This window comes from Gopherus evgoodei, chromosome 2, assembly GCF_007399415.2.
Source record: "Gopherus evgoodei ecotype Sinaloan lineage chromosome 2, rGopEvg1_v1.p, whole genome shotgun sequence".
Classification (NCBI taxonomy): domain Eukaryota; kingdom Metazoa; phylum Chordata; order Testudines; family Testudinidae; genus Gopherus; species Gopherus evgoodei.
The window spans coordinates 279,641,544-279,662,200 of record NC_044323.1 but is presented as its reverse complement, the minus strand read 5'-3'; the positions used below and the strand labels follow the sequence as shown (position 1 = coordinate 279,662,200).

The 20,657-nt window shown below is 46.1% G+C and overlaps 1 protein-coding gene across 6 annotated transcripts in view; it reads left to right on the top strand.

Moving 5' to 3' along the window:
- ASAP1 (ArfGAP with SH3 domain, ankyrin repeat and PH domain 1) overlaps positions 1 to 20,657 on the top strand; it is a 376,577-nt gene that overhangs the window by 257,393 nt on the left and 98,527 nt on the right. For all 6 annotated transcript variants that reach the window (XM_030553834.1, XM_030553836.1, XM_030553832.1 and 3 more), the window contains 2 exons: positions 1,251 to 1,320; positions 20,412 to 20,499. In XM_030553834.1, the coding sequence (XP_030409694.1) occupies positions 1,251 to 1,320; positions 20,412 to 20,499 (158 nt within the window). The remainder of the gene's footprint in view (positions 1 to 1,250; positions 1,321 to 20,411; positions 20,500 to 20,657) is intronic.

The window sequence follows — 20,657 nt, the reverse complement described above, 5'->3', positions numbered from 1 at the left end:
TCCTTTTTAATCTAGTACCACAGCAGGAACAGGACTTATGTCAATCAAGTGAGGGCAATGTAGATAAAAGCAGGTAGGAAAGTCTGTAATACTGTCCTAGTGCTCTTGAATGAGATATTGGTGCTGATAAAAGTTCAGGGACCACTTGGTTTTCCTCTTTTTTATATAGTGATTTAAGGTATGAATAAAAATAAAAGCCTCAGTACTGAAAAAAGTAGAAGCTGAACATCATCTCTTCTTCAGGGAACATAGAGTGAAGATAGCCAGCTAACACAGCTTTTATACAGAAATGTCTTGATGGGAGAGGATCCAGTTTTCTGCTTTGAACCTTCATGGAACAAATTCAAATAATTGTTTTCTGTCTCTGAAAAATATTAAATGCACAACATCAAAACTGCATAGCCTTAAGATAATTGCTACTAAAATGGAGGTTTTTCCTGCTCTCCATCCCATTTAACAGATGAGGAAGACTTAGAGAATAGAATTCATATAAGCATAATCTATTGAAATGAGAGTTTAACTCAGAGAAATCCTAAAAACGTTGATTAGAATCCTGCTGTAGTTCTATTTTAATCAGTTTAAAGTGCTTTATAGGCTTAGAAGCATGCTGACTACATGAATGATTGGACAGAGTGATAAACCTTTTAATGTACAAACACCTTTTTCAAAGAGAATTTAATTTATGACCTTTCAATCATATCAGTCAGGGACATGAATTGTTAACTTTGTGGTGGATATAATGTAAAAATTGTTTGTTTTAAAAAGTGAAAACATAAATGAAAAATTTCAGTTAAGTCAAATCAGCTTTGGACGATGTCACTTTTTTATGATTTTACATGAAGAATTCTCATCTGGTAAGAAAAGTTAAATTAGGTGTTTGTTTTATTTAAAAGCTTACATCTATGAAACTAATGCAGTTAATGCAGTAAAGCATAAAGAGTAGTGATAAAATTTTCAAAAATGATTTAGGTACTTAAGCACCTAAGTTTAATTGAAAATCAGTTGTATTTGAGCTCCTAAGGGCTGAAGGCTCTTTTTTGAAAATGAGAATTAAACACCTTTGAAAATTTTACCTAAATCAGCTGGTTTGCTGGAGACTGTGTTGGCTTGCTAATCTGTTTAAAATGTAAACAATAATAAATGTGTTTAGTTCTTTAACTTCTGTTTGTCCTCCAACTTTGTTGTACAGGCAAATTAAAAAGAGCAGTAATTATGCTTGGTTCTTGATATATTATCCTGTTACTGTTTAGGCTAAGGAAAGTGTGGCAGAGAAGAAAGTGCACTGTCAAAAATGGAATTCTTACCATATCACATGCAACGGTAAGTTCACTTTTTTATACTCCATTATTGTCATAGTGAATTCAATGAATTCTGACCCTGTGAATCTATTGACTGAATTAATATTGATATGTTATGTGACTATTTAAAATATGGTGCATAAATACCTCTTCTACCTAGATGATTTAATGCCGGTTCACTTATTTGTGAAAAATTGAAAACCATTCAGATAAGCAAAATACATGAAAGATTGATTGAATGGTAACATACAATTAATATTCTATATTGTGTATAATAAAAAATCTAGTATGAAATAGGTTTCTTTGTTTGTACACACTGACTTCTAAAGTAAATGCTGAACTGTTTTAGGCTGCAGGAGCCTTTTAAGATTGTACCTGAACTTACATTAAACAGCTTGTTATTAGAGCTAATTCAATAATAAAAATGTATTTGTGAATAATTTATTTGCAAGTGGCAAAATTTGTTTAAGAAATTATTCACAATGAATAAGTCATCTAGTTTTACTTTGTTAGAAATGTTGCTAACTTTGAGGCATCTAGGTGTGCCTGGGACTTGATGAGAAGAACTGAAATCAACACACAATATTAAAGAGCACATCTTATTCTTTGCACATTAGTAGTAGTAAAATTTGCCCCATAAACTGCAACTTTTACTTATTTTATAAATAAAATTAGACCACATAAATAGTATCACATTGTTTTGCCTATCTAGAAATTGGAATAGAGTTGTTGCCAAGTGTTTGGGGCTTATGTTACATATGAGTGGGGTGCAACAGTCAGATTAATGTATTGATTTATTAAACACTTTCACCTGTTCTGGAGATTTAGGAAAGATTCCCATTGCTTTCAATGGACTTTAGGATGTGGCCCTTAAATGTTTTGTGCCAAATAATGTTGGTCCATGGGCACTTACGACAGATTAACTAAGAAAATGTTTTCCTTAGCAAGTGAATTAGCATTTAATACATTTGTATTAAGGTGCTAATGCTAATTACAAATATTTTAGTGGAATATTTGCACTCAGTTTTAACAGCTGGAATCACATCCTCAATTGCTTTTATGAATTACATGTTCATGTTACCTATGATTATTGTAATTAAGTGTCAGCCAGACCAATTATGTTCTTGGCAGAACTATTTTTTCCTTCTCCTATAGGCTGCTACAGAAAAATATTTTCTTCACTTTTTCTGTTCAGGTAGCAAGTGGGGATGTTGCTTTGACTTCTGTGCAACATTAATCAAACTCCATAAAGGAGGCAAAGTTTGTCTTGGGATCTTATTCTGAATATACCCTGGCATGTACAAATGAGTCTGTGATTTGATCTATAAGTTTGAACTTGTTCCATTCCACTTTGGGCAATGATCTCATCACATCTCTTAAATTAGGCAGGTTGAGGACTGATTGGTATTTGGATGGGTGCTCAGCTAGAATGGTGGTATGATGTGAGAACCTCAACAGAACAAAAGGTGGTGGTGGTGATGATGATGATGATGATGATGCAAGATGCCTTGTAGTGATAGATCCAGAGAGTTCAATCTATTTATCTTAACAAAGAGAATGTTAAGGGGTGTCTTAATTACAGTCTATAAGTATTTATATGGGAAACAAATATTTAATAATGGGTTCTTCAATCTCGCAGAGAAAGGTATTACACAATCCTGTGACTAGAAGTTGAAGCTAGACAAATTCAGACTAAAAATAAGGCATAATTTTAAAATTTTAATTAACAGTTGGAACAGTTTACTAATGGCTGTGGTGGATTCTCCATCACTGATAATTTTTAAATCAAGATTGCATGTTTTTCTAACAAATATGCTCTTGGAATTATTTTGGAGAAGTTTTATGTTCTTTTGTTATACAGGAGGTCAGACTAGATGGTCACAATAGTCCCTGTTTGCCTTTGAATCTATGAATTCGGTGTTGGTGAAACAGAAGGTGACATTTTTCCCTATAAGCCAATGTTAAGTTTATAGTGCATTGAGCTGGTGGAGGTGCCATCTATCAGATGAGATGTAAAACCTAGTCTGTAACACTTCAGGTCACTACAGATTCCATATCTTTCGCACGTATTGGGAGGGGTGTTACTGTGACTTTAATTATTTCCAATTGGCTAATTTCATACTTCCCACAGAAAAACACCTTAAAGATATTTTTTGCTTTACTGAAGCAGAGAGTTGTTGAATGCTGTTAAATTACTGGTATCTTCTACCTCAGTGATAGTGGTATTTGACCAGTGCATGAAGTGAGGTGTATGAGTTTTAATTCATTACAACATTCACAAATTGATTTTAGGACTTTGTAAGACAGATTCTGTTAGTTGTTATTATTTATTATAATATATCACCCTTCTTTAGATTATATGGCAGATGACATATAATACAAGATTGGTGTTTCAGTGTTTGTACAGCTTCACACGCTGATATTACTTGTACTGGCATTGCTGAAAACTTGTCAAATGCCACATTGCTACTGGCACAGAGCATCTTCATCAGTATCCCCGCTAACTCAGCAAGTGACAGAGCCTCTTTTACACTTATCTAAATTACAGTTGTTCCATCATAGCTCCTGAAAGGGAAATCCCTACAGGAGCTTCAGTGCATTCTGATTTTGCAAGTTTTTAATTGATAATTACGTAACAGGATAAAAATTAATTTCAAACACTAACTTAAGAGAAACATGTTATGATTATCTTTTGGGAGGAAAAGCACAAAAGAATGCCTGATTCATATTCAGGTAAGAATATCAGTCTCTTCATTTACCCTCGTGTGTTTGCTTAGTTATGGGGTCTGTTTTATTTAGAAGGGTGAGAAATGTTTTCTCAGAATTCCTCACAATGAATAATTACAATTATCTGTCATGAAAGTCGTTATTTGCAAGACGTTTTTCCTCAGTGAACCAGTTCGCAAATCCTTCTAAAAAATTGTTAGTTACTTTTGGTGAAATAGGTATAATAACCAAAAACCAATCACAATAATTTGGATTGCAGATTGGGTATGAATTAAGCCTATTAAGTAAATTATTATTAACCTGTTTATTGCTTGGTATTTGATTTCAAACTGTCCTCCCATATCTGATCCAGAGTAGTTTTTTCAGGAGTTGTTTGACTTAAGGCTTACAGTTGAGCTAAGGACAAAGTTAGTTCCAGTACAATGTTAAGTCTGGTGTCTGATCACAACTTGTATTGATTGCCTAGGGAAGTTGTGGAATCTCCATCGCTGGAGATATTTAAGAGTAGGTTAGATAAATGTCTATCAGGGATGGTCTAGACAGTATTTGGTCCTGCCATGAGGGCAGGGGACTGGACTCGATGACCTCTCGAGGTCCCTTCCAGTCCTAGAGTCTATGAGTAGTCCACAGCAAATTCCCTTATTGCTGTTCTAGAGAAATTTAAATTCTCTAGCTTCTATATTTTGGAAGATTTCACTTTTACAAAATCTGTAAACTTTCTCTCAAGGTGTGTAAAAATGTTAGAACAAACTAATGCTGATTCATAAGTGATAACTGTAATCCACATAAAACATAATAAATCTTCACAGACTAACCATTAAGAAACTTTCTTCAGGTGTAGCTACTTTTATTGGTTAAGATTAGGCTGTTACTCACATTCTAACTAGCCAAATTACTAGAAGACTCTGCTTGCGAAAGTGACACGTGCCTGTCATGCTGAACTTCAATTGTAATACATATAGCGATCAAGAACTGATTGACTTGTCCTTCTTAATCTTTATACTTTGTGATACAGCATGGCCAGAGGGCAGCAGGAAAGGGTTAGAAGGGAGCCTTATTCCCTGTAAGGGGAAGAAAGTTTGCTATAGATTAATTAGAGCACCTGAAGCCTGTCACATGATAAAAACCCCTGCTTCAGTCAGACAGTGTGGGAGTTGGAGCAGAGAGGAATTGGTGTTAGAGCAGAGAACAGTTTGAAGGGAAGCAGAGGACAGTTTGGAGAAGTGCTGCGGTGAGCTAAGAAGTCCAAGACCCTAGGTAAAGGGGCACGTGGCTTGTATAGAGGGAGGGCAGGAAGCCCCCCCACAAGCTGAAGGGCAGAAGAGGGAAGTAGCCCAGGGGAAGGAAGTGTCAGTTCAAGTGGTTTACCACTACCCTCAGGGCCCCGGGGCTGGGACCTGGAGTACAGGGCAGGCCCAGGTCCCTCCCTCTCCACTTCCTTCCTCTAGGACACTAGTGGGGCAGTTAACATTCCACTGCAGGGGCAAGAAATGGTGCCCTGAACCCCCTCCAAAGAAGAGAGAGCGCAAGACCCATCAAAATAGTGCCGGCAATTTGCCACAACTTTTAAAACTGTATTCCTAGTGATCCTAGTATTCCTAGTGGTCATCGCCTCCTTTATTTGAGATAGCAAGTTGCAAAATGAAGACAAGATAGTTAATGTTCTTTCCTTGAGATCTTCCCCAAAATACTATATGCTACAGATTTCTTATAAACCAAGAGAGTTCTGTGCCTGTGTTTGTCCCCCACCCCCCAACTCAGTAAACCTAAAATGGCTCTTCCCCTGCAAACACTAAAATATAGATCCCTTAGACTTGAAATTGTAGAAAACTAAAATTTCAATAAGGCCAAAATACTACGAGATTTATTTTACATATAATTTTTTTTGTATAACTTATAGTTGATTGCAGCCATTATCTCATGAAAATAAAAGTTAGATTACTGTTATTAGAGCATCCAAAAACATGCTAGGTGCTTTATAGTACAATAAAGTTAGGATATGATGAGACATGGAAGGAAACAAAGTTAGGAAGTCAAATATTACAGCATTAAGAAAACTTCAGGCCTGTACATATACATGACTTGGTGTCCTAGGAGAGTCAGGGCCCTGCACCCTTGGCTTCCTGCGATTCACCATGACTCTCATCCAGCCAGTAAAGCAGAAGGTTTATTTAGACGACAGGAACACTGTCCAAGGCAGATCTTGCAGGCACAGACAACAGGATCCTCCCCAATTAGGTCCATCTTGGGGTCCCCGGAGCACCACAACCCCACTGGGGGATCAGAGCCCTGTCTGTGCTTCCCTCCATTCCCCAGCCAGCTCCCGAAACCCTCTCACTCCCAAGTGTCTCCTCCCCCCACCCTTTGTTCAGCTTCCTGGGCAGAGGTGTCACCTGGCCTCTAATCCCTTCCTGGGTTCTCACGATATAGGCTCAGATATCCTCCCTCAAGGCCAGTCTCCCATCCCCCAGTGCAGACCATCCTCCCAGGCCAACACTCCCCACTCAGCATTCACAGCCCACAGTAAGAACAGTCTCAGTTCATCACACTTGGTGATTCAGTTAAGTTTTGCTAAACTAGAATTTCTTCCTTAATAAGGGATGGTGCAGAGGCTGTTTTACTTCAGCAGGGTCTCCAGTTCCACCTGGAATGCAGACCACTCCTTGTAACAGCAAGGTGTGCCTGTAATTGACAGCACTGGAGACTGAAGCCCTGTATTCTACAGAATGGAAGCATCATGGTAGAAAAGCAGCATAAGCTTCCCCTGCTGATTACTGCATCAGTCCTGACCTAAAAGGATTATCTCTAGGGATAAGAAGATAGGCTTGGAGACTGAGCTATCTTAAGCTTGGTCTCTCTGCTGTGTCTGGCAACAAAGGTGCCATTTATTGTGCTGGCTTTTGTGATCTAGACACCTATGCATTTTGGTGGCATCATAAAAATCCTCTAGATTGGGAGGATAAGTAAATTTGTCCCCATTAAAAGTTCAAACTTGTTGAAATCATATAAAGAAGCCAAAGCTGTCGGAAGAACAAATACAGCTGTATGGGTAATGCAGGTTGGTTTTTTTTTTCAGGAGTAGTTAAGCAAAACAGAAGTGTTTCATCTTTTCTCACGGCAGTCAGTTCTTTGTAGTTACTAGTCTAGTTATGTCATAACCCAAGGGTTTATCAGTAGACATAGAAATATCAGGTACATTCAGTGATCATTTCATTCTCAGCAGAAAGTATGAAAGATCTATTGTTTCTCTTTCCCACCTACTGTATTTAAATGTTTACTACACACCATACTTTTCAACATCCTTTTTTCTGTGCAAGTAATATGCATACTAATACCTCCTCCCCCCCACTTTAGTTAACTTTCATGAATCAAATAAAAAATGTAATCTATAACGAAAAAGAGAAGGCAATAAATCTTCTGAAGCTTGTCAGTTTTAAAGGTCGAAAGAAGAAAGGTAATGCAATAAAATATACCTTTTTGAGCTTTTTTGTTGAACTAATATGTGAGACATTCCATTTAAGAGTGCAAACAAAGCCAAAGAGTCCTTTTTACATCATGTATGCTCCAGTTGGCCAGGTCTTCTCCATATTCTGGAGCACAGTGCAGAGCATCTGTTTTGGTTTTAAAATAAAAATAAATATTGGCCTCACGCCGCTAGGGGCTGAAGTAGTGTTGAATGGGTTGGAAGTATGATTGTTGTTCTTCTATGCAGCTGCCCAGTGGAGGTCAGCTTGACAAAGCCCTGGACAGGATGATTCAGTTGGGGATTGGTCCTGCTTTGAGCAAGGAGTTGGACTAGATGACGACCTGAGGTCCCTTCCAACCCTGATATTCTATGATTCTATGAATAACCATGGTACTGGCAAAAGCCACTCCTGTGTCCACAGTCCCAACCTTCCACGTTATTGTTTTAGTGAGTAATTCAGGGTCGTCTCTCTATTTCATACACATTTCAGGTATCTCAGGGCTGACTAGGACACAGGGATTTCAGGGGAAGGGAAGCATGCACAAGTAAACCTGAGGAGAGGAGAAACCCCCAAACCCTTCCCATTTTGAGGCTGGAGATGCTTGCTTCTCACAGGAGCCTTCTCCTCACCGGAAACTGAAAGGCCAAGAACAATCTGAACTTCTCTTCATATGTTGAGAGATGCCCACTAGAGAATCCTGGATTGGGTTGCAGAGGTGGTAGTAGATAAAGGACACAAAGGTAGAGGAAGCTCCATACTTCCTCCACCCCTCCATTCCCAGGAGTGTCTGGGAGAATGGGAAGCCAAATTCTTACCCTATGAACGAAGGAAGCAAGCAAGCATAACATGCCTATTAAAGATTCCCAGCAGCTATGGATGTGCCATCCTCCCCTGAAATTCTGGGGATGGCCTGCATAATTTCCCTCTTCCCCCAAAAGATGCCATTGAGAGGAGATAACTGCTCACTGGCTTCCTCTCCTCCTCCTCCTTCACCCAAGAAAACTGAAGGTAAGGAACACCTTTTGAGGATAGAAGTTTGTCTGGAGACGTAGGAATGTGGGTGCTTGTGGGGCAAAGTTTGTTAGGGTCAAGTAAGTATCCAAACTTTTTGGGTGTGTCCAAATCCCAAAGCTTTAGAGGCCCTAATAACATACATAAGATATTGGGCAGGATTTTGACAGAGTTAAAGTTCATATAACACTTTGGAATCCATATCACTGTGAAAATATAAAACTTAATCATCACAGAATATTCATGGCTTTTGTTTTGCCATTTAGCATGTGCTTAGCATGCCATTTAGCATGTTTTGCCAAAGGGAGATAATTTAAAATTGTGATATTGCAGGTCCAGACTGAGAGGCATTGCCAGAGCTTTGAGACACAGTTGCACAGTGTTTGCCTCTAAGTCTGGATCTAGTGATGATATCAATTACATTGCAAGCTCTCTGTCAGACTGCAAGTTCTTTGTGGCAGGAATAGTCTTCTCAGTGTATAACCACACATCACCTAGTACAGTGAGGCCCTGATCTGATTGAAGAGTCTAGTTGATACCACAATATAAGTTATAAATGCCAGGTTCTTCTTCGAGTGATTGCTCATATCCATTCCAGTTAGGTGTATGCGCCGCGCGTGCACATTCGTCGGAAAACTTTTACCCTAGCAACTCAGTGGGCCGGCAGGTCGCCCCCTAGAGTGGCGCCACCATGGCGCTCCATATATACTCCTGCCGGCCCACCCGCTCCTCAGTTCCTTCTTACCGCCCGTGTCGGTCGTTGGAACAGTGGAGCGCGGCTTAGCTGACCTCCACTTCCCTAGCTACTCGTTTTCTCGTATATAACTATGCAGTTATAACCCTTTTATATATATATTTGTATGGTTAGTTTAGTTAGCGGGGTTCAGGAAGTAGCCCCTTCCATGAGCCCAGTGCCGGAGCCATGCATGGCTCACCGGGTTTTAAAAAGGGGCCCGGCTTGCCAGAAGCCGCGGCCGAAGAGAGATCTACATGACTCCTGTTGAAGTGCCTCAGGGAATCACACTTGACAGATAAGTGCCCCATTTGCAAGGCTTTTAAGCCGAGAACAAAAAGGTGCGGGACTTTCACTTGCCCCTCCACCTTGGGCGCGGAGCGATGTTCAAGCGGCAGGCAGAAGCGCCTCCTCGGCACCGGACCCCGCCGGTACCACCAAGGCCTTTCGGCACTGACCGTCGCCGGCACCGATGTCGACTCGGCACCGCTCCCTTCTTCCGAGGTCGAGAGAGTCTACGATTCCTGCTGGTGTCTGGCGGCTCCCCGGCACGCGCCGTGGTTGAGCCCCCTGCTCCCGCTACTTCCGTGCCACCTGCATCGCAGCCAGAGAGCTCGCCTCAGTTGCGTTATCCGGCACCGTCACCTGCAGAGGCACCGATGACTTCGGCTCCGTCGATTCCAGTCCCCCAGGACCAGGGAATCCGCTGCCTGGCAGCTCCCCGGCTCGCGCCGTGGTAGAGCTTACTGCTCCTGCTGCTTCTGTGCCAGCTGCACCACAGCTAGACAGCTCGTCTAAGATGGCTCGCCCGGCACCGACGACGTCGGCACCGTCGATCCCGGTCCCACGAGGGCCGTAGAATCCGGTGCCTGACGGCTCCCCGGCACGCGCCGTGGTTGAGCGTATTGCTCCTGCTGCTTCCGTGCCAGCGGCACCGCAGCCAGAGAGCTCGTCTACTCGGATCGCCCGGCGCTGACACCTGCTACGACACCGATGACGTCGTCACCGTCGATCCCGGTCCCATAAGGGCCGTAGAATCCGGTGCCTGACGGCTCCCCGGCACGCGCCGTGGTTGAGCGTATTGCTCCTGCTGCTTCCGTGCCAGCGGCACCGCAGCCAGAGAGCTCGTCTAGTCGGATCGCCCGGCGCTGACACCTGCTACGGCACCGATGACGTCATCACCGTCGATCCCGGTCCCACAAGGGCCGTAGAATCCGGTGCCTGACGGCTCCCCGGCACGCGCCGTGGTTGAGCGTATTGCTCCTGCTGCTTCCGTGCCAGCGGCACCGCAGCCAGAGGGCTCGTCTACGTCGGATCGCCCGGCACCGACACCTGCTGCGGCACCGATGGCGTCGGCACCGTCGATCCCGGTCCCACACGGGCCGTAGAATCCGGTGCCTGACGGCTCCCCGGCACGCGCCGTGGTTGAGCGTATTGCTCCTGCTGCTTCCGTGCCAGCGGGACCGCAGCCAGAGGGCTCGTCTACGTCGGATCGCCCGGCACCGACACCTGCTGCGGCACCGATGGCGTCGGCACCGTCGATCCCGGTCCCACACGGGCCGTAGAATCCGGTGCCTGACGGCTCCCCGGCACGCGCCGTGGTTGAGCGTATTGCTCCTGCTGCTTCCGTGCCAACGGCACCGCAGCCAGAGAGCTCGTCTACGTCGGATCGCCCGGCACCGACACCTGCTGCGGCACCGATGACGTCGGCACCGTCGATCCTGGTCCCACAAGGGCCGTAGTATCCGGTGCCTGACGGCTCCCCGGCACGCGCCGTGGTCGAGCTAATGCTCCGGCTGCTTCCGTGCCAACGGCACCGCGGTCAGAGAGCTAGTCTAAGTCGGATCGCCCGGCACCGACACCTGCTGCGGCACCGATGATGTCGGCACCGTCGATCCCGGTCCCGCAAGGGCCGTAGAATCCGGTGCCTGACGGCTCCCAGGCACGCGCCGTGGTTGAGCTCCTGTTCCGGCTGCTTCTATCGGCACCGTCGATTCCAGTCCCACAAGGGCTATCGAATCCGGTGCCCGACGGCTCCCCGGCACGCGCCGTGGTTGAGCGTATTACTCCCGCTGCTTCAGTGCTGACGGCACCGCAGCCAGACAGCTTATCTAACTCGGTTCGCCCGGCACCGGCACCTACCGAAGCTCTGATGACCTCGGTACCGTGGATCCCGGCCCCACGAGGGCCGTCGAATCCGGTGCCTGACAGCTCCCCAGTACGCACTGTGGTTGAGCCTGCTGTTCCCTGCACGCCGGAGATGTTACCAACGGCGAGGGCTCTCAGTGCCATGACAGAGTCAGTGCTGCCTGACCCGGGCACCGCCGGTACGGGTAATACAGTCTCTTCAAGGGACTGTCCCCTGTCAGTACAGCAGAGCGGCACCGTCCATGATCACGGTCCCGCAGACACTCCAAGTCCTGTCGGCACGCCGGACACCACTGGCAGTCCCGGTACTGTTTTCCTCGGTACTGGTCACACTCGCTGCACCGGTCGGTATCCCGTTCGCCGACCCGCTATCGGCACCGTTCCGACATCTGGCACCGGGGCAGGTACCTTGACTCCTGTAGCTCTTCTCCGAGCCTCGAGATCTCGGTCGACCTCCCGACACCGTTCTGGTTGCGGGTCTGGATCTCGTTCCAGGTACCGATACGCCTCCCGATGCCGGTCCCCGGTGCCGAGTTGGGCAAGGTCCGAGTGAGTCAGAGACTCGGCCCGTGCCTTCTTTTAGTACCTCCATGGCCATCCGGACACGCATCCGGGTCATCCCATATGCGCAGATTTTATGCTCAGGACCACGATCCTGATATCATGGCCAGCGGGCGCCAGCCCCGAAGCAGAAAGAGCCTTGGCGAATGCAAGGTGTACTCTGCAGGGGCCCTGCGCCTCTGGGTAGCAAAGCAACAAGCCTTGCTTAGCTGCGATAATTATAGCACCTGGGTGGAGGAGTTTCTCCCTCGAACCTCCCACCTAGAGTTCGCTGCCGTCTTGGAGGACGGGGGAAAGAATTTACCCTTTGTTGGTAAAGGCATCTTCGCGGCAGAGACAGCCCCAGACTGCGAAGCCTGCTGGACAATAGGGTCCTAATGCGTCTCAGCGTGTATACGCTTGCGACCAAACGCAGGCCTTTATGGCCCCAGCCGCCATACTCTGTGCCTAGCCAGAGGCAGAACTCTGGAAAACGGCAAGGCCAAGGTGGTCGCAGACAAACGTCAGGCCCCCTAAAAAGCCAGAGTCGAGGTCCCTCGCAATTACCACTGGGACCAAAGACGGACCTTCCAAGGTTCGTCGGAGGGCGGTGTACCAGTCGCAGGACGGGATCCTGATCCCGCTTTCTCCTGGCATGGCCCCAGTTACTTTTAGATCGCTGGGTCCTGCGCACGATGGAGCATAGGTACCACCTTTAAATTGCTCCAGCCCTGTCCCCCTTCAGCGGACGAAAGGGGCTAGGGGTTTTACTCCCGTTATGCCCTAGTTCCCCACTTGAACACAGGTCTCAGACCTCCCTGGTCCTGCATGGACTCAACCGGTTTGGGATAAGATTGAAGTTCTGCATGGTATCCCTGGGAACCATTATTCCATCCTTGCCTCCTGGGGGCTACTATGCCGCCCTGGATAGGAAGGACGCGTACTTTCGCAATGCCATCTTCCCTCCGCATGGGAGATGCCTCCGCTTTATAGCCAGCGGTGAATACTCCCGGTTTACGGCCATAGTCGCCGCCTACCGTAGCTATGTCGGATATGCGTTTTTCCGTATTGGGACGATTCGCTTATCCGAGGAGACTCTGACACACAACCCACTCAGCCGTGGGCATCGTCACGGTCTTATTCACAGATCAAGGCCTGATGATTACTATAGAGCAATCCACTCTGGTTCCCACGCAGAGGTTGGGCTTCCTAGGGGCTATCTTGGTCTCCTACCTAGCCGGAGCCTGCTTATCGCAACTGCGGTTTTAGGCGATGGCATCAATCATCTGAGGTCTGAAGGCTTTCCCAACGACCTCAGCTCGTTCTTGTCTCAGTCTCCTGGGTCCATGGTTGCCCGCAAGTTTGTAACCAAACACGCCAAGCTCCGCCTCCGTCCTCTCCAAGTCCGGCCCACCTCGGCGTACCGCTTGGACAGGGAGCCAATGGTCATGGTAGTCACCGTTCCCTCGAACGCCTTAGGCTCCCTAGAGTGGTGGCTAACCCCCTCCTTGGTGTGCACAGGATGCGGTTTCATCCGCCCCAGCCCTCACTGCCCCTGACGGCGGACGCATCATCTCTCTGCTCGAGTGCTCATGGTCACCTCCGAGCTTAAGGCCTTCGGTCTTCTAGGGAGCTGGCATTCCTCATTAATGCCCCAAAAATCAGAGTAGTCCGCCTGGCATGCCAGGGGTTCCAGCGGCAGCTGCGAGGCCGTTGTATCTCGGTGTTTACAGCCAACACAATGGCCAGGTGCTTCATAAGCATTCAGGGGGGACATAGTCCTCCCCCCCTTTTTTGTCAGGAGGCCATCCATTTCCGGGTCTTTTGCATGGCCCGCTCGATGGAGCTGGCGACGTCCTTTCTCCCAGGCGTTCGGAACGTCTTATCTCTTTGACTCAGCAGGTCTTTCCTGTCTTACGAGTCATCACTCTGCCCCATGTGAGGCGTCCCGCTTTCCGGAAGTGGAAATGGTTCCTCACACAGACCTGTTCGCTCACCGCGAGTGCAGGAAATGCCAGGTGTTCTGCTCCTTCCAAGGTCTCTCCTCGGAATCGATCTTGGACGCATTCCTGATACCGTGGAACGGCCAACTGCATTATGCCTTCCCGCTGTTCCCACTGGTTCGTTACGTCCTGCTCAAATTCCGCAGGGGCGGAGCGTGTGTGATCATGATCACTCCAGAGTGGTCCAGGCAGCACTGACATACCACGTTGCTCGGCCTGTCAGCCCAGACCTCATCACTCAGGGCAATGACAGGCTTCGTCACTCGGACCTGCAGCCTCTTCGCCTCACGGTGGCTCCTGCGTACCTGAGTTGGGGTGACAGGCAGCCTTCCACCTGGTCAACGTACCGAGCCAGGTGGAAGCGTTTCCTTTACAGCTGCAGTACGCTCGATCTTGCTCCTGCTGAGGTCTCGATCCCCTCTATTTGGCCTGCCTCTGGCCTTCAGCGGCAGGATCTGGCGGTATCATCGCTGAGGATACTCTCAGCAGCCGTCCCTACCTTCCAGCAGGCTAAGATGGACGTTCAGTGTCCCACGCTCTATGGGTTCGAGGTCCCTCAAGGGCTTGGAGCGCTTGCACCCTCGGGTGCGCCGCCCAGCCCCGCCCTGGGGCCTCAACCTAGTCTTGGCCAGACGGGTCTCTGAGATCAGAGCTCTTACGAAGGTTCCACAAAGACAAGGTGCAGTTGTGACCGCACCCGGCTTTCCTCCCTAAGGTGTTTTGGCCTTTCATGTTACCCACAGCTCAACGCAATGGGCATAACCGTTGCACTCCTTGGACATCTGTGGAGTGCTCGCATTATGTTGTGCTGACAGAATCATTTCCTAAGGTGCCCCAGCTCTGCCCCGGTAGCGGGCCAAAGGGAGGGCTTGCTTGTTTTCCTCTCAGAGGATCTCATCTTGGGTGATGGCGGACATCCCCACTTGTTCTGATTTGGCTCATATTTCCCCAAGCCACATCACCGTGCATTCTACCAGGGCTCAGGCTTCATCTGCCGCCTTGCTGGCTCGTGTTTCTACCCACGAGACCTGTCGCGAAGCTCCATTGGTCCTCGGTCCTTACCTTTGCTTCGCAGTATGCCCTGGTTCAGCAGTCAAGAGAGGCTGTAGCCTCTGGCTCGGCAGTTTTATTCTGCCACATTTCACTCCGACCCCACCGCCTTTGTAAGGCTTGGGATTCACCTAACTGGAATGGATATGAGCAATCACTCGAAGAAGAAAAGACGGTTACTCACCTTTGTAACTGTTGTTCTTCGAGATGTGTTGCTCATATCCATTCCGCACCCGCCCTCCTTCCCCACTGTCGGAGTAGCCGGCAAGAAGGAACTGAGGAGCGGGTGGGCCGGCAGGAGTATATATGGAGCGCCATGGTGGCGCCACTCTAGGGGGCGACCTGCCGGCCCACTGAGTTGCTAGGGTAAAAGTTTTCCGACGAATGTGCACGCGCGGCGCGTACACCTAACTGGAATGGATATGAGCAACACATCTCGAAGAACAACAGTTACAAAGGTGAGTAACCGTCTTTTTTTCGTCTACTATAAATGTCACAGCCCTGTCCCTAAAAATGTAAATAAGCCAGTCTGATAGCACAGAGCATGGAGCTACCATTCAAGACAGCTGTGTTCAGTGAGACACTTGGGAATTCATACTCTGTACCCCCATCAAGACCAGAGACTTTTTCATCAATGTCCAGGGTAAGATGTCAGCTCTCTTATTACAAGTTATTTCCTGCTGCCTATTACATAGAGCAAAATTCTTATTATGCTGGTCACTTCCTATGTAAGGTGAGTTAGCTGGAAAGGGATAGATGAGCTGCCAAATAAATCTTAAAATGAAGGCTTTTAGAGTAGCTACAGGGAAGCAAAGTTTGGGACATTGCCAGGAAATAGCTTGTTTCCTCTTTGAGTGCTCGCTCATGTTGATTCCATTCTAGATGTGCGCAATAGGTGTCATAAACAGATAGTTAAGGGTTAATGTCTCATTTACCAGTAAAGGGTTAACAAACAGGGAACCAAACACCTGACCAGAGGATCAGTCAGGAAACAAGATACTTTCAAATCTCGGTGGAGGGAAGCCTTTGTTTGTGTATTTTGGGTTTTGTTCTCTCTGGGTCCTGGAAGGGACTAGACATGCAACCAGGTTTCTTGCCAATCTCCCTGCTACAGCCTCTTATATATTCAGAATAGTGAGTATTTAGTAAAGAAGGCGGTTATAGTCTTTTGATTGTTTTCTGTATTTGCAAATGTGTAGTTTGCTGGAAGTATTTTAAATTGTATTTCTGCTGGAGGAGGCTTTTTCTCCAGTTTCTATAAGCTGACAGACCCTGTAACTTTTACCATCTAAATTGCAGAGATAACTTTTACCTTTTTCTTTCTTTTTTTTTTTTATTAAAAGTTTTGTTTTTAAGACCTGTTTGATTTTTTCCCGTTGTTGAGGCTCAAGGGAATTGAGGCTGTACTTAACAGGGAAGGGGAAGGGAGGGAAGAAGGGGGAATCCCTTTGTTTTAGATTCACGGAGCTTGAATCTGTATTGCCTCTGGGTGAGGGAGAAAGGGGAAGGGGCGGGGGAAGGGACATTCCTCCCTGTTTTAAGATTCAAGGAGTTTGAATCATGGTAGTCTTCCAGGGTAACCCAGGGAGGGAAATCCTAGGAGAGGCACGGGTGAGGAAAAGAGTTTACTTTCCTTGTGTTAAGATCCAGGGGGTCTGGGTCTTGGGGGTCCCCAGGGAAGGTTTTGGGGGGACCAGAGTGTATCAGGCACTGGAATTCCTGATTGGTGGCAGCTTATCAGATCTAAGCAGGTAATTAAGCTTAGAGGAATTCATGCTGGTACCCCAACTTTTGGACTCTAAGGTTCAGATTGGGGAAAGATACTATGACAGTAGGTCATTGGCAATTTTTGCTTTAGCACTATGAGTAGGGTCAGCAGTGGCACTCCCTTGAGTGTCGCACTCGTGTATCGGTATATCAGGCACCGCTGTCCCTATGCCCTCTCAGTTCCTTCTGACCATCCGGTGTGGTTATTTGGAGAGCCCTTCCTTGCACAGCAAGAGCTAGCAGTTTCATCTCTTCTAACTTTGAGCCTTAGGGCTTTGTAAATAGTATTTTATAGTAGTTAGTGTTAAGTAGTTGGTCAGTATAGTTGGGAGTTAGAATCCCAGCGGGGACTTCGCCCCAGGCAGGGCATGACCCCCACATCAGCTGCTGCAAGTGCTTGGGAAATCACGTGGAAGGACAAGCGTCATATTTGTAAAAATTTTCAACCCAGCACTCGGAGCAGGATATTTGTTTGCAGGCTGTCCTCATTGGAGGCTGCCCTTTGTCCAGCTTCCGAGCACTCGGAGCAGGATATTTGTTTGCAGGCTGTCCTCATTGGAGGCTGCCCTTTGTCCAGCTTCCGAGCTGTCCTGCCAAGACTCGGCTAGTGCCTCAGCCTTGGTGTGCAGGGCACCCCCAGCACTACTCGCCGTTGCTGGTGCCTGGAAAGAAAATGAAGAAGCACAGTTCCCCAGCACTGGGCAAGAAAGGCCATTGGGCATCAGGCAAAGGACACAGTTCAGGCCATCCTGCCACTCCGGAGCCACTTGGATGTGCCTCCCTGGTTGGGGCCCTTAGCCTCTTAAAGGATCCACCACTGACTCCAGGGAGCGGTAGCGAACCCAAACTTCTGGCAGCATCAACGCCTTCCCAGGGTCCCCACGGTACTGAAAGAACAGGGGCCTGCTTGCCACAGGAAGTATCAAAGGTTCCCTGTGAGGGCAAGCCAGCCGCTAAGACCCCTCAGAGGACAGTGGAACGCTGCTGATCCCCTAAGACAAGGCAGCTCTCTCCATCTCTGTGCCGCAGATCTCTGGTGTTGCAGCTAAGATGCTCTGAGGCTCTCCCTCGGTCTCGACATGGATTGCCAAGGGAGAGGCACCGATCTCCGTATTAGCAGCGCCGTTCACCCTCCCACTGGTCATCCTCTCGGCTCAGATCTCTTTCGCCTGCCCTATAGGAGCACTACTTGTCGTGATTCTGGTCCCCCCAGCACCAGTCTCTTGATACCAGCACTGATCTTCCCACTCCAAACACTGGTCTCCGATGGTGATGGTCAGCAGGCAGACAAAGGTAGCGATAGCCCCACCTTGGTCACCGGAAGACAATTTCTCTGGAATGGAAGGGCAGCTCTGCCCCTTGGCAAGGCCCCACCAGCATGATTGGCCATCTGAGGCCACGCCAACATCTACGGTGCCGCCTTGGCAGCACGGCCAGTGGCCTTACTGGAGTGCATGGGGCATGCCAGTGATGATGATGCCTCCTTCACACCACTCATCTGCCGCCACATCACAGCAACATGTGGCAGCACCAGGCTCAGTGCATGAGACCTGCTCAGAGGTCGGGGCAGAGGAGACAGTGCCCACCCCAAAAAAAACCTGCCCCACAGGGGATGTGCTGGTCTGTTCAGGCCTCTTGAGTGTCATGTTGATGGATTTGGCTTCTTTTTCTATTGTTCTGTATAACGTTTCTCTTGGTTGCCCTCTCTTTCTTTTCCCAGGTGGTGTTCATAATATCATTTGATGTGGAAGTCGTGTTGGTGGCATCCTTAAAGTGTATCCTAAATACATTCATTGTCATTTTCTTACCATCTTTGGTGCTTTAGGTTTATTTACTCTGCTTGGTTTCTGATGTTGCAAGAAACTCTTTCCAATGGACTCTGAACTTCCACAGGCATTCACTTTGGAATGAGTTGATCTTCTTATCAATTTCTGCTGCAGATTTCTACAACTCTGCTCTGTAAAGGAGGACAGACTGGGTGGTGGTAAAAAAAAATTGTATTTTTGTATCAGTGCCAATTGTGCTACTTTTTCTAAATCTTTTCAATTTTGTGAAAGTTGTTTGCTGCTTTTGATATTCATTGCTTTATATCTAGCATGGTGTCACCATCATTGCACATCTCACTCACTAGATATGTAAAATGACTGACTTCTTCGAGTGTCACATTTTGCTCTGATGGTTGCTCTCGGAATGTTGATGGCCAAATATTTTGTCTTCCTCTTGTTGATAAACTTGTTTTGCAGTGCGTGCCAAAATCTGCATCTCTTCTTCCATTAAGCAATATGTTGAACGCAGGAGGATGTCATCAGCAGAACCAAGATTGCCCAGTTATACAAATATAATGTGTTATATTTTATAGCAAAATCTTAATAAACTTCACTAAGCATCTGCTACATTTTTCTGAGAAATGGTTATTATACAATGTGTGGATTAGCAAAATTCTATTGTAGTTTGGGGACTAGGAAATGGAGAAATCATTCTTAATCGAATCGATCTTTTTGGTTTAGTTTTGCTTGTACGCTCTATGGGGGATGAAAGGGATGTTAATTGTGGATATTTTGAGACCCATGTAATATGCTTCTTGAAGGTCCCCAACTTGTTCTTGCATTTGATTTGAATCCTTATTCTCTACATGTGACTTGAGGATTCACATTTAATACCACTTTTTAATTACCATAAGCCCGGTAGCAGCTCTTCTGGTCATTATTTTATTTACAATATTTAGGACTACGGGGACAACCAAAACCTTTTTGGTGGTAGTTCACTCAAACAAGATTTATTTAAACTTACTGCACTTCCCCTGAGAAGTATTTTGAAAGCTGACAGAGATGCTAGATCTTGAGGATTTGGATACAGAAGAGTTTCAATATAGATCAATGAAAAGATGTATTATGCTTCCTGTGTGCTCATATTAGCCCATTCAGGAAGGTACTTAAACATACTTTGATCATGTGAGTAGTCAGTTGAGGTCAATGGATACATTAAAGCTAGGCATATGCTTAAGTACCTTCCTGAACCAGACACACAGTCAGGTAAGTGAAAGTATAGAAGAATATTTAACAAAGCACATTACAAACACGTTTACTAAAAGAGTGGTCAGCAATAATCCCTTCTGGATTTACACAGGATCTACATTCAGCTCAACCACCAAAACTGGTTGGAAAAACAGAGCAGGCCTGTATAGTTAATTTGGTTTCACCTCCTCTTTACCAGTTGGTTGAAGAAATGACACCAATAAGGGAAATGTGTGTATTTATGTACTGTATGTATATATTTATCAAGATAGTTTTGTTACTTTTTAGCTATTTTCAATTACCTGTATGAAATAATGAAATAAAATGCAAGGAAAACATAAGCATTCATATATGTATTCATTATGTAACACAAAAATGCTTAATTATAACAATTGGATCTTTGTTTTATTAAACACAACAGGAAAATGAAATATTGGGACTTCAAAAAAAAAATCTTCATTTCTTCAGACACTTCTGAAATTACCAAAAAAAAAAATGAATTGCCAAAAAGGGGCTTATGTTATTCTTGTACTACTCCATCCATACTGATAAAAATGTGATTATAGCCATACATAAAAGGAATGGAAAAAATACCTTTCAGTAGGAAAAGGACCCTAAATCAAGACTGCTATAAGTAATTTTTTTTTCTTTAGTCCAACAGGCAACCTGCCAAACTGAATTTACTAACCTGCCAGGTGAAGCCAAATGCAGAAGATAAGAAGTCTTTTGATTTGATATCACGTATGTGACATTTTAAGTGAATAAATGTTTACACCATTTCATTATCAACTAGTCCATTGGCTGGGATTTTACAGAATGTTATTGTATAGCAAAATAATTACAAGGTTCTATTTTAACTAGAAATAAGTCTAAAGTGCAAAATTAAGCTCCTAATCCAA